This window comes from Gadus morhua, chromosome 4, assembly GCF_902167405.1.
Source record: "Gadus morhua chromosome 4, gadMor3.0, whole genome shotgun sequence".
Classification (NCBI taxonomy): Eukaryota; Metazoa; Chordata; class Actinopteri; order Gadiformes; family Gadidae; genus Gadus; species Gadus morhua.
The window spans coordinates 42,922,784-42,940,185 of record NC_044051.1 but is presented as its reverse complement, the minus strand read 5'-3'; the positions used below and the strand labels follow the sequence as shown (position 1 = coordinate 42,940,185).

Genomic DNA, 17,402 nt, shown 5'->3' with positions numbered 1-17,402 from the left:
AATAACATAATATTTGTCAATGAACACATAATCAAATGTCAATGAAATCCCAAATGTGGAAAACCAAGCCACATACTCCTCATCACAATCGTTATATTATTGTCCGTTCCTCTTGATGCTTTTCATGACAAATCAGGCATTAAAAAGGGGTTATGTTCAAAAACATACATGGGTGATTGCAAACTGATTATCCAAGGTCTTATTACCGTAGCCCTATAAATACAGCGGTGAGCCCCGTGCGTAATGCTGCGACATGGCACTGCTGGCACTGCTGGATGACCATGCAAATGGCAGGATTCTGAGGGAGAGGGCCTTCAGGGACCATGACGATTTTTTGGTAGCCTACATAAAAATATGTACCTTTATGTCAGACCACTTCTTTTTTAATCCTGGGACTGTGCGCTCCGTGCTACTGACAGATTTCACTGCTGCAGCAACATGTTGCCACTCACTCTGCTTTTTGTTGTTAGTGCTCCCAATCCCGTGACCGCTGAACAAAACTACTTTTCGGGCCTCCACCTCACCCACAAGGGTCTCCACTTCAACCTCCGCGAAATTTCGCTTTTTTGCTTTTCTCAGTCTTTCTGACATTGTTTCCGACAAGACATAATACTTTTTTGTCTGTTTTACATGCAGATCGCATTCATGAGGTCGTTTGCATTTACCATTTATGGTTAAAAAGGGGCGTGTACAGGGCGGAACGTGAAGCTGATTCAGCTGCGCACACCTGTAGGCACTCTGTGATAAAGCAAAGATTGCTTAGAGGTGTGCGTACGCAGGGTTTAATAAGTCTGAATATTTTTTGGCGCACGCAAATTTGGTTTTTGGGCGCACGTACACTTTTAGTAACGATCCCACGCACAGTTTTATAAATGAGACCCCAGGAACTCAGGAAGAGCAACACATCTGACCTGAGCAGTAAGGCTCCCCTTAGATGAACAGGGTTCCGTCTTTGTTCTCTACTGTGTTTGGTCTGCATGACTGCTGTCTGTGGTCAGGATTGACAGTAAAACAGTGACTTCCATTTGGTCATTATCTGTTCTTAATAAAAGAGAAGGAAAAGATAACATGCTTAAATAAGACTCTTTGGTCAGTTTTGATCCAACAGATTTATAATTCTGTGATTCTAGTTTCAAGCATTAGGTTACTCAGAGTAAAAAATTATCAGTAACAAGTTATATTATTTAAGCAAGTATATATTTTAATTGATTAAGATAATTAAGGACTTAAAAGCTGGAAACAAGTAAAATGCTCTCACCTTGAAATAAGAATTATCGTGTGTGTGTGTGTGTGTGTGTGTGTGTGTGTGTGTGTGTGTGTGTGTGTGTGTGTGTGTGTGTGTGTGTGTGTGTGTGTGTGTGTGTGTGTGTGTGTGTGTGTGTGTGTGTGTGTGTTGAAGCCCAGAGCAGCAGCAGAGAGCAGACTCCCCTGGACCCAGCTGTGTCTATAACCCTCCTGACCAGTTGAAAGATGGAAATCACCAACCTCCTCAGAAAAGGTGAGGATTCAGCCAATACATCATGGCTGTTCAACTGGCGGCCCGCCGATCACTAGGGGTGTAACGGTACACTGAAGTCCCGGTTCGGTTCAGACATCACGGTTCGGTACGCGTTCGGTACAATGAAGGGAAAGAAAAAACAAAAATGCAGATGGCAATTATTTTTTATCGTCTCAGGTAGTAAATGTAAATGGACTGCATTTAGATAGCGCTTTGTCTAGCCATTGGCCACCCAAAGCGCTTTACAACATTGCCTCACATTCACGCACACATTCACACACCGACGGCGGAGTCAACCATGCAAGGCGACAGCCAGCTCGTCAGGAGCTAACAGTCAGGGTTAGGTGCCTTGCTCAAGGACACCTCGACACTCAGCTAGGAGGAGCCGGGGATCGAACCAAAAACCTTCAGGTTACCAGCCGACCCGCTCTGCCTCCTGAGCTACTGCCGCCTTCAAATATAGTGTAGCCTCCTAATAAATCCAAGGATAAAGAAGAACGCGCACAATGAGCAAAGATCAACCATTTAGGACGTCCAAGAAGGACGGCAAACTTTTGTGTGACATCTTCTTCAATAAACAAAGCTTTCGCCGTTGTCCAGAATAACCTCGCGGATAATGTGTTTGTTCATTTTCCCCCTGTCTCATGGAAGTGTGATTCTGTCGACCAATCAACTGCGTGTGTAGCTCGAACTTGCCGGGACCCGTTCAGGCGTCACAGTTGTCCCTGAAGGTCGCGGATCTAACATTAGTTCGGCATTACATTAATTAATTTGCTCGCCAGTTTTATTTAATTTTATACTGTGTATTCTCCGTGTAAATCCATGCACCGAACTGTGACGTCCGTACCGATTCGGTTCAATACGAATACATGTATCGTTACACCTCTAGTGCTCACACTAGGCAATCTGAACCGGGCCTGAGTGCGGTTGCCTCTTGTAATACGTCACATCGTAATACGTCACCACCAAGCGTCCGCTGCTTAGTAGAACAACACAGAGAACACACTTGACACTTTATTGCTTATTCGGAGCCGTTCTACTCAGATACAGGCTGTAAGGTTCTAAATTAACATTTTTATTCCCAGCCAATTTGGCTGTTAACTAAAAAAAATTCCAGTGAAAATAATACAGATGAGTGCCGCTGAATGAATTACTTTTACATTTTGGATTTTATCAACACAATCCAAGTACAATACATACACATACAGTACATGCATACAACAACAAAATCTTTAATTTTTCCTTTTGATGAGTTCAGAGCTCTACCGCATCACATTTCTTCAGCACTCTCAGAACTCATTTGTTCATCTGAATGTGAGCCATCCTCACAGTTCCTTTTGTTCCATGTTTGTGCACAAACTCTCAGTCTTTGATGTCAGGTGAGCACAACTGGGTTTCCAGGAGGTCTCACCTTTCAGGCGTGAGCGCCAGTCCCTCTTTACCGGACTCATCACACTGAACCCTCTTTCGCAACCAGCCGTAGTTGCAGGGATGGTGAGGAGAGCATCAAAGACATTGTTCTGCCCTCAGAATAGTATTAATGTTCAAACTTAAATGCACTTAAATGATTTAATGAATGTAGTAATATTTACATGATGAGAACCAGACTTTTATTTTGAAGTGTTAAAGTAGGTTACGTGATGTTTATACTTGTTGCAAAGTTTGGTGAATGTTCTCTTCCCTTCTCACGCTCATGAAAGCAATGGTTGCAAGTTCATAATGCAGTATGTAATGTATGAAGATGTCTAGCATTCTAAAAACGTGATGTTTAGTTAACTAGATAATGAGCTAATGTAAAGTGTGCGCCTGCGTTAGATTAGCCTGTTGTTGCTATGGCGGCCTCACTTTCGGCGCGTAGTCCTAGTTATTCTTTCTAGGTTATTAGCAATCAAGGACGACAGGACAGCGATGGCGGAGCATTCTGTTCACAGTAGCCAAGGTCTTCTCAAAGGTTCCTGTAGCAGGGTCAGACAGCATTATGCACATGCAAACAAGTTATAAAGTATAAAAGATAGCATCATATTTGGATTGTGCCTTTAACAAATGGCATTCACTCTGATTGCTGATAAAATAAAACCTTCTCACAATATCAGACCTTTCTATAGAGTTTTCAAGCACTCGCTTAAAAATGCTACTGTTAAGGTACATCAGTATGATACTTTTCTCAAACATCATTCTCCGGGTACCTTGGCTGAATCGCAATCGTGTCAAGACTAATCAGATTGGCCAATACACACGGAAGATAAATTCAATGATTTTAAAATTACAAAAATTATCCCTCTCTGGCGAACAGAATCCTTTTTTTTAAATTCAGATTATTAATTTATCTGCATCGAGACAGAATCGTTCTAGCGAGAATCGCGATGCATCGAAGAATCGATTATCTTTCCCACCCCTAGTGTTCATGGGATATGAAGTCAGTACTGCCCCGGGAGCGAGAACAGTGGAGCTGCTCTGACTGACATGATTGCCTCATGCATCACCGGCCAAACTGGCTAGCACGTTTTTATTAACACCCGCCAAAATGATTTTTAACCCGCATTTGGAGGGTTGGCGGGTGTTGATATAGAACCCAGCCCTCTCTCACTGAGTGTTTTTACGCTGCCAAATATGTCGTTTTATGCACACCTTTTTCGTGGCACGGTCTGCATGTTCGCACTGCCCGAGGTAAATTGCCTGCTTGAGCTAGAACCCCAATTTACCCTCGCGGACCCTGCACACATTGGCTGTTTATTGGGTTTCATTCTGTTGTAAATGCGACGGCTCTGCGGTTCAGGGGGGGGGGGGGTGTTGGGTAGTGGTGTTGCTGCGCTGTCTCCACAGAGACAACGCAGCGATATCATCATGAGCAGTTCTAACTGCTGCTGATCATGTGAGAGGTGCAGGGATGGAAATTAACACCCGCCACCCGCCATTTGCGGGTGGATTTGTATGGTGGCGGGTGAATTGTGTCACTTCACCCGCCACTGTGTCGGGTAATACTTTCCAGTAAGGTCCGATCAAATTTGCATATTTAATATTCGTTATACGGCGCTGTGCAGTTCCACAACCATTACTGTCAACATCCCTTCTTCTTCTACGCCTCTTTTGCTGAACTGCAACTGTCCGGCATCCGGGATAATATAGGCTACCAGTAACAGGCTCTCAAGTCTCACGCATTCGGCGTTTGACACACGCAATTCAATCCATGCACACGCTCACACGCCACACTTCGTATTTCTCACGCAGAGAAATTACCAGGATAGCGCCCACCAATTTGGGCCGCTATTAAACAGGTAGGAATCAAAAGGGTTTCCCGTACGTAGGGTAACCAGACATCGTCTTTTGCCCGGACATGCCCTCCTTTTGAGACACTTTTAAAAAATGTGTGGCGGAATTTAAAAATCGTCCGGGATTTTATTAAAGCCTCATGCATGTTCTCATTGTATTTGCGTTGCGTTTCTTTGGGTCGTTCGCAAACTAGTTATGCTACGCCCTCCCCTACTCAGTTCTGTTCGTTTTGCATTGGAGGAAGTGAGTAGGGGGCGTGGTTAAGTAGAGCCTTCAGATTGGACGGTTTGACTTACGCAGTTACCGTCGTGTATTTATTTTTTTACCATTATTGTTTTATAGGGACAAACATTAACAAATTTCTCCCACAGGGGATTGATAACGTTCTATCTATTGAACAGAAAGAAACACTTGGTCATACTTTACATATTTTATCACAGCATTGGCCTATTGAATGCCACAGATATATTTCCAGCATTGGACTGAATGCCACATAAATATATAATTATGTTTTTGCACGTTTGCAAAGTTTAAAAGTTCAGGGTATAAAGTTCAAGTATATGCCTCTACTAGCCAATAGGCCAATAGCCTTTTGAGGCAATGTTTTTTCTGAATATTAGTGTTAAGGGCCAATAATGCTTACTATCAGACGTTACCATGTCTGTGGACACATTTGTATTCAGGCACTAATTAGATTGACTTATGATGGTGTAGCCATGCACGTTGTTTTATTGTTAACATGTCAATTTGTTTAAAATGTACGCATATATTAAAAAAATATATGGCGCATAAAAAGTGGCTGGTAAAAAAGATGAGTGGCTGGTAGATTTTTAAATCTACCTGCCACAGTGGCTGGTGGGCAAAAAAGTTAACTTCCATCTCTGGAGAGGTGATGCAGTCGTATTAAACAAAGACGTTGAAAGATGGTGAGATCTACGAGAGAGACGCAGAGGAACTGTCCTTACGAGGCTTTTGTCGGGATAAAAAACAGGTGGTCAGCAAAATAAAGAATATGTTGGCGTTTTTGCACTTAGTTAATCGTGTATGTAGCCTAGATACTCAGGCGTCAACTTATTCTTGCATGCGGGTTTCTTCATAAAAAAAGAAAAAAATATTCTGAAGCGGTCTAGGCTCCGTGCGCAGCCCCGCCTTCTCCAGTGAACCAAGAAAGCCTGCGCCGTGACCAACGGGGGATTTTTTTATCAAAAACTCAACTTCACTATCACACCAACGTGAACCGCTTGCCACCATGTTTATTGCTGGATGACTATACTTCATCCAGCTCAGGTTGCATAGCCGTGTGTGTGCGCGTTTCGGCTCATTTGCGTGCGCTCAGGCCACGGAATTGAACTATACTTGAGTACGGTTGGCTTGCTCACACTAGCCAAACGATCTAGACTTCAGCACGGTACAGGTGTGAAACGGACTTGGGCATGATAGATGGCCAAGTGTGAGTGTGCCCTTAGTGTGTTTTTATGTTAACATGTATGTGCTTAAATGCCATAATAACTTAACATTTTTCTGCCCCCCCTTTTATTTCTATTTCAATAATCTGAGAAAGATTATTGAAATGAAAAGTTATGAGAAAGTAGTTGACTAGCCCTGCAACAAATTATCAAATGAATCCACGAATCCTAACTTCCAGACGGTTCTTGTTTTTCAGAAGGAGGCAGGAGGGAGCAGACTCCCCTGGACCCAGCTGTGTCTCCATGGAGAGTGTGTGTTCTCTCTACAGACACCAGGAGAGGTCAAAGGTTACCAGTGCTCAGGCCGTACAGCAGCATCAAACAGAGCTGATCAAGGTGTGTAAATGTCCACCAAGACATCTGACTTCAGCTCTACATGAACATCAGAAAGCATCTCTTGTGGACCTCATAGTCTCCAGGCTTCCCTCTTTAGACCAGCTGACGTGAATCCAGGACAGATGCTTCTGATGCCCTCAGTGAGCTCAGAGTAAAGTTCTCCTTGATGTTTGTTCTGTTCCAGAGGGCTGAGGAGAACGCACACGCTTTCCTAGACAAGGAGCTGAAGAAGCTCTGGAGGGTTCTCTTCCCAGATTACCCGCAATGCTCAGAGGGTCAGAGAGTGGAGGAGGAGGGGGTGGATGGTAAGAAGGAGAAGCAGTGGTGGCGCGCCATAAAGGGAGTGGTGGAAATCACAAAGCTCTGCCTGATGGAGATGAACCAGCAGGGACTGGCCGACAAACTATTGAGCGGTAAGAGACTTTTATCTTGAAAACAGAGAAGAAATATGTAACATAAAGTGAGACATTTCAAACTTCAAGGTGAAGACAATCTTTCTTCTTTGGGGTCAAATGGTTTGATCCAAATATGTAGGTTATATTTAGGCGTTATTATACTGGGAAACGAATAAACCAGTATAATAACCTGCTTCCAATATAATTTCCTTAATTTAGAAGTCCATCAGAGAGCAGCGCAGCTCCAGAGTCTCCTGGGTGATTGTAGCTCAGGTCCAGCTCTCTCAGATGGGAGGGGTTGGAGCTCAGAGCTGAGGACAGAGAAGCACAGCCTTCCTGTGTGACCACTGGCATTGGTCATTTATTTATTTAGGCGTTATTTAGGTGTTTTTAACCACCTAAATAAACCATTCAAAATGTAGCTTTCTTTTCAAAATGTATGTCAGTGTAGGCTATGCTATGTTCGCCCATGGTTTAATAAATGTTTAGGCCTACTAGAAGGATTTCGAGCAATGTTTTATTCGCAAAGACAATATTCTTTCGAACGCTGTCATGCACCTGCGCATGAAATGGAACATCAATCTCTGAGCAATCGATTTCAGCACGTACTTTCTGGACAGCTCCGTTTACGAACGACGTAAGGAGTGTTCCCTAAGAAGGCTCCTAAGAGACCGTTCGGGGAACCATGCCTATAGAGGTAAACAACTCTGATAAGTCTAAATGTAGGAGTCTTCGTAGCACGCTAACAGACAACGTTATCGGGAAACCGGGCCCTGAGCTGAACTGAAAGAGACACCCTGACAACATTCAAATCTCCTCAAAACACATGTGTTCCCCCTGGCCTGCTCGCTGTAATGACCCCCTACCGTGGGTTCCCCTCGTATCCCCGTTGTGCTGCTGTTCTTACCCCCTCGCTACCTGGGTCTCCTCACTGTTCTTACCCCCTCCTGCCTGGGTCTCCTCACTGTTCCTACCCCCTCCTACCTGGGTCTCCTCACTGTTCTTACCCCCTCCTACCTGGGTCTCCTCACTGTTCTTACCCCTCCTACCTGGGTCTCCTCACTGTTCTTACCCCCTCCTACCTGGGTCTCCTCACTGTTCTTACCCCCTCCTACCTGGGTCTCCTCACTGTTCTTACCCCCTCCTATCTGGGTCTCCTCACTGTTCTTACCCCCTCCTACCTGGGTCTCCTCACTGTACTTACCCCCTCCTACTTGGGTCTCCTCACTGTTCTTACCCCCTCCTACCTGGGTCTCCTCACTTTTCTTACCCCCTCCTACCTGGGTCTCCTCACTGCTGTTCTTACCCCCTCCTACCTGGGTCTCCTCACTGCTGTTCTTACCCCCTCCTACCTGGGTCTCCTCACTGCTGTTCTTACCCCTCCTACCTGGGTCTCCTCACTGTTCTTACCCCCTCCTACCTGGGTCTCCTCACTGCTGTTCTTACCCCCTCCTACCTGGGTCTCCTCACTGTACTTACCCCCTCCTACCTGGGTCTCCTCACTGTTCTTACCCCCTCCTACCTGGGTCTCCTCACTGTTCTTACCCCCTCCTACCTGGGTCTCCTCACTGTTCTTACCCCCTCCTACCTGGGTCCCCTCACTGTTCGTACCACCTCCTACCTGGGTCTCCTCACTGTTCTTACCCCCTCCTACCTGGGTCTCCTCACTGCTGTTCTTACCCCCTCCTACTTGGGTCTTATGTCTTGTTTTGATCATGCTGTTGGCGATGCAGTTCTTTCTGTTTTTGACTCTAAATTGTTTTATGAATAGTAAGGCAACCATGGGTGTCATGAAAGGCGCCTTGAAATAAAATGTATTACTATTAATAATAATAATAATAATAATAATAATATTAAACATAAACTGCAGATTAACAGCAGAAAAACTCAGTGGGAGAGACTTCAGAGAAAGAGTGCAACACTATATATCAGCATGTCACTTACCACTGATTCACCATCATTATTGCTATCATTAGACCAATGATATTGTTGTTGAAAAATGAAATAGTCCTGACAATTTGTAATCTGTAACATGCAGTCTTTGTCACGACCAGCCTCTCCGACCACAAGTTATGAAGCCACTAAATATCATGAAGTTGATCATTTATTGACCTGGTTCAACTGGTGTCCCCTTCCACTAACTGATGTCTTCTGTTGTTTTCTCATTAGGATCTGCTGCTGTCGAGTGCCAACATAAAATCAAGTCTCGTTTGAAGAAGTTCAGGTGCGTTGAGGGAATCGCTAAAGCAGGACGTTCAGTACCTCTGAACGACTTCTACACAGAGATCTTCATCACAGAGAGAGGCAGTGGAGAGGTCAACCAGGAACATGAGGTCAGACTGATTGAAAAAGCTTCCAGGAAACCGGCCAAGGAAGAAACACCGATCAGATGGGAGGACATCTTTAAACCCTTACCTGGAAAAGATCAAGAAATCAGGACAGTAATGACAACTGGAGTGGCCGGCATTGGTAAAACCATCTTAACACACAAGTTCACTCTGGACTGGGCTGACGGCAAAACCAACCAGGACATACATTTTACATTTCTCCTCACATTCAGGGAGCTGAATTTACTGAAAGGGAAAGAGTTTAGCTTGGTGGAACTTCTTCATCACTACTTTATTGAGACCAAAGAAGCAGGAATCTGCAGATATGAACGGTTCAAAGTTCTCTTCATCTTGGATGGTCTGGATGAGTGTCAACTTCCTCTGGACTTCCAGAACAACCAGACCTGGACTGATGTAAAAGAGCCGACCTCGGTGGACGTGCTGCTGACAAACCTCATCAGGGGCGACCTGCTTCCCTCCGCTCGCATCTGGATAACCACACGCCCTGCGGCAGCAGATCAGATCCCTGATGAGTGTGTTGACATGGTGACAGAGGTGAGGGGGTTCACCGACCCACAGAAGGAGGAGTACTTCAGGAAGAGATTCAGAGAGGAGACGCTGGCCAACACAATCATATCCCATGTCAAGAAATCACGAAGTCTCCACATCATGTGTCACATCCCAGTCTTCTGTTGGATCACTGCTTCAGTTCTGGAGGACATCTTAAAAAATTCCAAGAGAGGAGAAGAGATGCCCAAGACCGTGACTCAGATGTACAGCCACTTCCTGAGGGTTCAGTCAATACAGGGGGACAGGAAGTATCGTTGGATAGCTGAAACTGATCCACACTGGAGTTCACAGAGCAGGCACATCATTGTTTTACTGGGAAAACTGGCTTTTAACAAGCTGGAGAGTGGGAATCTGATCTTCTATGAGGAAGACCTGGCAGAGTATAAACCTTTTTTCCGCGAAGCCTCAGTGTACTCAGGACTGTGCACCCAGATCTTTAAAGAGGAGTGTGGGCTCTACCAGGACAAGGTGTTCTGCTTTGTCCATCTGAGCGTCCAGGAGTTTCTGGCTGCCCTTCATGTCTTTATGTCCTTAATCAACGATGGTGTCAATCTGCTCTCAGAAGAACAACCAACCTCCGGTGATGATAAACTCCTCCTCCTCTACCAGAGTGCTGTGGACAAGGCCTTAGAGAGTAAGAACGGACACCTGGACTTGTTCCTCCGCTTCCTCCTGGGCCTCTCTCTGGAGAGCAATCAGAATGTCCTACGAGGTCTGCTGGGACAGACAAGAAGTAGCCCACAGACCAACAAGCAAACAGGAAGAGGCTCACAGACCAATGAGAAAACAGTGTCTTACATCAAGGAGAAGATAGGTGGCGAGCTCTCTCCAGAGAGAAGCATCAATCTGTTCCACTGTCTGAATGAACTGAACGACCGTTCTCTAGTGGAGGAGATCCAACAGTCCCTGACATCAGGAAGTCTCTCCACAGGATCTCTCTCCCCTGCTCAGTGGTCAGCTCTGGTCTTCATCCTACTGACATCAGAAGTGGAGCTGGACGTGTTTGACCTGAAGAAATACTGTGATTCAGAGGAGGGTCTTCTGGGGCTGCTGCCAGTGGTCAAAGCCTCCAAAAGATCTCTGTAGGTTCACTCATAACATTTATTACAATACACACAACACAATATACCTGATAGTTGAATATACCTGATAGCTACGCACGTTATATTGTGTAACCAGGGTGAAGAGACTAACTCAAAAGCTCTATTAATTATGAAAAAATAAATAAGGAAAGCCAAGAATTTATAATAGTTTATTAATAGTTAAATACAGCTGTATTCAAATAAATAGCTTTATCTATAAATGAGTAATTATTGATACGGATAGATTCATAAATATACGATCATCGTTAATTAAAGGTAACCCATTATTTTAAAACGTTTTAACTTTGTCCAGTAAGTTTGGTTATATGGACGCTGTTTGGTTTTAACCAATAGGATACGTTCATAAAGAGCCTTACAGTACAGCCGCGTGCATGTACTACAATACAATACATAATATACATAATCCTACAATAAACTATGAATATTCAAAACCATTTTCAAAGATTGCAAAATCCTTGTGTTTAGTGGCTTTGCCCCTAAAAACACGAAATTGCAGGACTGCTAGTATACATTAGTTAAATTAATAAAACATCTCTGATTAAAGATTTCAACGCAATACAAGTCCTTTATTATGTCTTTATTATGCTATAATAGAGGTAAGTTATTTAAACCCAGGTGTTTATTGTGTGTGTGCAGGCTGAATGGCTGTCATCTGTCAGAGAGATGCTGTGAAGCTCTGGCCTCAGTTCTCAGCTCCAACTCCTCTAATCTGAGAGAACTGGACCTGAGTACCAATGATCTGCAGGATTCAGGAGTGAAGCTGCTCTCTGCTGGACTGGGGAGTCCACACTGTACACTGGAAACTCTCAGGTCAGTTTTACTAAACAGTTACACTACAAGTTCCACATCAGAGGACATTCCACAGATTTACCTCCAGAAACTTTATAATTATTGTGTGTGTGTGTGTGTGTGTGTGTGTGTGTGTGTGTGTGTGTGTGTGTGTGTGTGTGTGTGTGTGTGTGTGTGTGTGTGTGTGTGTGTGTGTGTGTGTGTGTGTGTGTGTGTGTGTGTGTGTAGCTTGTCTGGCTGCCTGGTCACACAGGAAGGCTGTGCTTCTCTGGCCTCAGCTCTGAGCTCCAACCCCTCCCATCTGAGAGAGCTGGACCTGAGCTACAATCACCCAGGAGACTCTGGAGCTGCGCTGCTCTCTGCTGGACTGGAGGATCCACGCTGGAGACTGGACACTCTCAGGTATGGAGAGGACAGCTCACCACTCAGGGACAAAGTCTCCTTCAAGGATTCAAGCTGCTGCTAGATGAAGTGGTTTGAAGAGGCAGCTGTCACTCATGTTGTGTAGAACGTGATGAGACGGCAGATGATGAAGGTGAATGTTTCAACATGCTGCTCTCACTTTGTTTCCCCCCCCAGTGTGGAGTACGGTGGAGTGCAGAGGCTGAAACCAATTCCACAGAGATGTAAGTGTCTGTTTGATTCATCACAACACATACTCACTATTGAGATGGAAAGTCCATCCACACAGCAGGAGGTGACGTCCGTCATTCACATGTGGACTTGTGTATACGTTTGTGTAGCTATGTTTCCCTGTGTTCATGTATGTCTAGTATGTTTCTTATAGGTGTGTGTACGTATGTGTACATGTCTATGTATAGTATGTATGAACCAGGTCTATGGTATCAACAGTTAGTTTCCAGCCTGTATGTGAGCTCAGCTGGTTCAGTCTGTTGTTTACACAGGTGGATTACAATTGATGTGCATCGGAACCTTTCAAAGTCTAATATCTTGAAAAGTATGTTGACTATGGCTTAAATATTCCATAGGAGCAATGACCTCATCATGCTGAACGTTTTGATGTATAATATGTGTATGTCGTGTAAATATTACGGGATTCAGTATATACATCTTTCTAGGCTTCAATGTTTGAATGGGACAGCCACTCAAACACACATGGGATTTGCATTTAGGTTTAACTTATCTTATAAACAATGTTCACGACTATTTCTAGATATAGCACACTAGTCCACTATAGTAGCTCTGATATGATTTAGTCTTTCTATGTTAATGCTTGTAGAGTAGATGAACGTGAAACAGGAAGAAGAAGAAGAAGAATGCAAGAGAACAGTACTAGTGATGAAGATGATGATGATGATGAATGGTTCGGCAGCTCATCTTGTCTTGTTCTCCCTCAGATGCCTGTGAACTCACACTGGACCCCAACACGGCCCACAGACGACTCTCTCTGTCTGAGGACAACAGGAAGGTGACGATGGTTAGAGAGGACCAGTCGCATCTGGATCACCCAGAGAGATTTGACTACTGGGACCAGGTGTTGTGTAGAGAGGCTCTGACTGGCCGCTGTTACTGGGAGGTAGAGAGGGAGGAGAGGAATGGAGCTGTTTATATAGGAGTGACATACAGAGGAATCACAAGGAGAGGAGGGGGTCGTGACAGGGGGCTTGGATTGAACAACAAGTCCTGGAGTCTTGAGTGTCGTGATGATAGTTACTCTGCCATGTACGACGGTAGACAGACAGCCCTCCCTCTCCCCCCCGCTGGCTCCACCAGAGTAGGAGTGTATCTGGACCGGCCTGCTGGCTCTCTGTCCTTCTACAGAGTGTCCCCAGGTGGAGGAGGGTCCTCAGACACACTGACACACATCCACACCTTCTGGTCCTCCTTCACCCAGGAGGACCTCCTCCCGGGGTTTGTGTTCTCGGGGGTCGGCTCCTCAGTGTCTCTGTGTCAGTTATAGTCCGTCTGTCTGTCTGTCTCTCTCTGTGTCTGTGTCTGGGGATACATGCACGCATATATGAACACATGCACTTATATTGAACACACAAGCGTATAAATGAACACATACGCGTATATATGAACATCATGAAGTGAAGGATGGATCGTGAAGTGCGTCGTACGAGCATCGTACTGTTTTCAGACCGATTCCCGAAAGCATCGTTGGTACCGACCGTCGTGAAAACGCTCGTAGCTAACGAGGACTCCAGGGTACTCGTAGGACACTAAGAGCATCGTTAGCCTACTATAGCCTCAGTGGCGCCACCAGTGGACATTCCGTGTATTGGATGCGTTTTATTAAAACACATCCCGGCCTCCCTCGTAACTACGCGGCTGGTTTTCATGCACGTCGAAGAGTGATTGAGACTTTTTTTTAACCCCCTCCACCCTCCCACATGTCACCAAACATTCCCGTCAACGTGACCAATCCCCACCATATCCCAGCCTTTTGCCTGCTCCTTTGCATTTTTTTTACTATTTTTATAATTAATAATTTTATATATTTTTTATTTTATTTTATATTATTTTAGGCTACGTTTTATGAGTCAGTCTGCACAAATCCCCCCCACTTTCTCTCACACATTTTAAGTGCCCTGCCTGCTCAAACATTTCCTGGACTGTCTCTCTCAAACTAAGAACATAATGGCCCAGATTAGGCTCAGACGCACGTGATACACCATTACCAATGTGTTATAATAAAACGCATCCAATACTAGAAGGTCCGCTGGTTACGCCACTGAGGATATAGTAGGCTAACGAGGCTCTTAGCGTCCTACGAGTACCCTGGAGCACTCGTTAGCTACGAGCGTTTTCAAGACGTTCGTTACCAAAGATGCTTTCGGGAAATGGTGTGAAAACTGTACGATGCTCTTACGACGCACTTCACGATCCACTTAGGCTAACGATGCTTTCGGGAAACGGGGCCCTGTTCTTCTATTGTTTGAGTCCTTGTGTTTATTGTGTTCATATAAGGGACTGTTCTTCTATTGTTTGAGTCCTTGTGTTTATTGTGTTCACGTAAGGGACTGTTCTTCTATTGTTTGAGTCCTTGTGTTTATTGTGTTCATGTAAGGGACTGGTCTTCTATTGTTTGAGTTCTTGTGTTTATTGTGTTCATGTTAGGGACTGTTCTTCTATTGTTTGAGTCCTTGTGTTTATTGTGTTCATGTAAGGGACTGTTCTTCTATTGTTTGAGTCCTTGTGTTTATTGTGTTCATGTAAGGGACTGTTCTTCTATTGTTTGAGTCCTTGTGTTTATTGTGTTCATGTAAGGGACTGTTCTTCTATTGTTTGAGTCCTTGTGTTTATTGTGTTCATGTAAGGGACTGTTCTTCTATTGTTTTAGTCCTTGTGTTTATTGTGTTCATGTAAGGGTCTGTTTTTCTGTTTGGTTAATAAAGCATAATGGTGATAAACAACTCAGTGGATCCACTGAATGTTCTCAGTGTTCAGCAGAGGATCAGTTTACACTTTAAGGTCGGGGGTTCACTGAATAAAAAGCACAACAGAAGCTTCGTCTACACAACATTAATAACCAGGACACCAGCCAGTGCCTTCCCCCTCAGCCTCGTGCGCCCGGTGAGGAACATGGAGAGAGTTCTACAAGCGAGCCGACAGGAACCAGCCCAGCTACTGGCGTCTCTCCAGAGACGAGCCAACAGGACCTGGACCCCGATGGACCCCCCCCCCTCTCTGGAGGGCGCTCAGCGTCTGGTCTAAATGAACAACAGACCAAAAGAAAGGTTCCTTCAAGGTGGGTTTGTTAAAGCGTGTTCACCCTTTCACCACAGTGACTGAGTGAGACACCCCTGCTGTCACCACACTGTGTCCTTTGGCTGGAGGGGTGTGCAGGAAGGTGCAGAGCGAAGGCGTTTGTTTATTATTATATATACATGAATATATAATTAGGATATATGTAGTTATATAGGGGTGTGTGTGTGTGTGTGTGTGTGTGTGTGTGTGTGTGTGTGTGTGTGTGTGTGTGTGTGTGTGTGTGTGTGTGTGTGTGTGTGTGTGTGTGTGTGTGTGTGTGTGTTTCAGCCTTCGATACTTTCGCTTTCCCTGAAAACACGTGCTGCCATCCGGCTGTTACCAACAGGCATTCCTCCCTGACCTCTCTGTCGTATTGCGCTTAAAACGTCCCTACTGAACAGCCCAGACGCGGTAATGAAGACCCAAACAGCGAGGAGCCGTCCCCTTTGTCCCCGGGAGCCCGACGCTAGGACCCCGGGAGCCTCGGTCCGCCGCTGGGGGGGGTTCTTGCTCCGGGGAGGGAAACCCACTGACGGAACAGCCGCACAACGCGGCCCTCATTGGCTGATACAGCAGGGAGCGGGTCCTGTGAGCCGTCCAGGGCTGGGATTGGCTGCCTGCACTTCCCTACGCGTCACAGTGCTGTCAAAAGTTTCCTGGTCTACAGATTCCGACTGATCCGGTCTTGAGCTGTACAGGTTTTTCGGACTAGAGGTGATCCGGACTAGAGTGGTCCAGGTTAGAGCCAATCCGGACTAAAGCGGTCCAGGTTAGAGCTGATCCGAACTATTGATCTAGGTGAGAGCTGATCAGGACTAGAGCGGTCCTGATCCGGACTAGAGCGGTCCAGGTGAGAGCTGATCCAGACTAGAGGTGATCCGGACTAGCGCTCCAGGTGCGTTCAAACTGTGTGTGAGTGTGTAGCGCCAGTTCCACACGTGTGGTATTCCTAGACTTACCTAGACTGGTGCTCAACTTCCCTTATTGTAACGTATCATATATTGTAATATTTAATATTAATGTATACATTTTAACAGACTGTCAGACCGTTAGCATAACCCAGTGTAATAGTGAGTAGTATTAGTGAATATTAAGGTGTCATAGTGATTAGTTAGTGATATTGAGATGTAATAGTGAGTAGTTTAGTAAATTAGTGAAAATTGAGGTGCATTAGTGAGTAGTTTAATATTAGTGAATATTAAGGTGCAATAGCTAGTAGTTTAGTATTAGTGAATATTGAGGTGTAATAGTGAGTAGTTTAGTATTAGTGAATATTGAGGTGGATAGTGAGTAGTTTAGTATTAGTGAATATTGAGGTGGATAGTGAGTAGTTTAGTATTAGTTAATATTGAGGTGTAATAGTGAGCAGTTTAATATTAGAGTGTGTGGGTTTGTTAATGAGTATTGAAGTGAGCTGTTGGTATTGGGGGAAAGCAAAGTGTTTGTAAGTGTTAGTGAACGACGCAGAGTGTTGGAGTTCTTAAGTGACTAAAGTGTCTAAGTGTTTGTAAGTGTTAGTGAACGACGCAGAGCGTTGGGGTTCGTCAGTGACTGAAAGCTGTGGTGTTTTGTGTGGTGCTGTTGGCGGCCAGCAGATGGCGCAGTGGGGCCAGCTGCAGCAGCTGGACTGCAAGTACCTGGAGCAGGTGGACCAGCTGTACGACGACTCCTTCCCCATGGACATACGCCAGTACCTCAGCAAGTGGATCGAGAGCATCGACTGGTGAGAGCGTTGGCCCAGTCGCTAATGTGCGGAGTCATCCTGATTAGTGTCGAGTGGGGCTGTAACGATACACCAACTCACCATTCGGTTTGTATCACAAGTTTTGGCCCACGGTTCGATACATCCCACGATTTTTTTACATTTAAAAAGCATTTTATTTAAACAACACTTATATAACAATTAACTTAATGTACCATTTAATAACCAATAATTT

At 44.9% G+C, this 17,402-nt stretch overlaps 3 protein-coding genes across 3 annotated transcripts in view; all 3 read left to right on the top strand.

Moving 5' to 3' along the window:
* The first annotated feature begins 6,462 nt into the window (after nucleotides 1-6,462).
* On the top strand, nucleotides 6,463-10,963 carry LOC115542198 (protein NLRC3-like). Its single transcript, XM_030354357.1, has 3 exons — nucleotides 6,463-6,570; nucleotides 6,755-6,983; nucleotides 9,135-10,963. Exons 1-3 carry the CDS (start codon nucleotides 6,478-6,480, stop codon nucleotides 10,946-10,948), a joined length of 2,136 nt encoding a protein of 711 aa, XP_030210217.1. The 5' UTR covers nucleotides 6,463-6,477; the 3' UTR covers nucleotides 10,949-10,963.
* Nucleotides 10,964-12,047: 1,084 nt separating this feature from the next.
* LOC115542199 (neoverrucotoxin subunit beta-like) lies at nucleotides 12,048-13,913 on the top strand. Its single transcript, XM_030354358.1, has 3 exons — nucleotides 12,048-12,156; nucleotides 12,334-12,380; nucleotides 13,113-13,913. The coding sequence occupies exon 3, from the start codon at nucleotides 13,190-13,192 to the stop codon at nucleotides 13,673-13,675; it is 486 nt and encodes a 161-aa protein (XP_030210218.1). The 5' UTR covers nucleotides 12,048-12,156; nucleotides 12,334-12,380; nucleotides 13,113-13,189; the 3' UTR covers nucleotides 13,676-13,913.
* A 2,066-nt stretch (nucleotides 13,914-15,979) lies between these two features.
* stat1a (signal transducer and activator of transcription 1a) overlaps nucleotides 15,980-17,402 on the top strand; it is a 30,625-nt gene continuing 29,202 nt past the window's right edge. Inside the window, exons 1-2 of the mRNA XM_030355497.1 lie at nucleotides 15,980-16,360; nucleotides 17,061-17,188. Of these exons, the coding sequence (XP_030211357.1) occupies nucleotides 17,061-17,188 (128 nt within the window). The 5' untranslated portion in view covers nucleotides 15,980-16,360. The remainder of the gene's footprint in view (nucleotides 16,361-17,060; nucleotides 17,189-17,402) is intronic.

Bases quoted from the DNA above. Each gene is read 5' to 3' on its own strand.
- LOC115542198 (XM_030354357.1), top strand. From the start codon at position 6,478: ATGGAGAGTGTGTGTTCTCTCTACAGACACCAGGAGAGGTCAAAGGTT. The intron at 6,571-6,754 runs GTGTGTAAATGT...GTTCTGTTCCAG, and splicing joins ATCAAACAGAGCTGATCAAG to AGGGCTGAGGAGAACGCACA. The intron at 6,984-9,134 runs GTAAGAGACTTT...TTTTCTCATTAG, and splicing joins GGCCGACAAACTATTGAGCG to GATCTGCTGCTGTCGAGTGC.
- LOC115542199 (XM_030354358.1), top strand. From the start codon at position 13,190: ATGGTTAGAGAGGACCAGTCGCATCTGGATCACCCAGAGAGATTTGAC.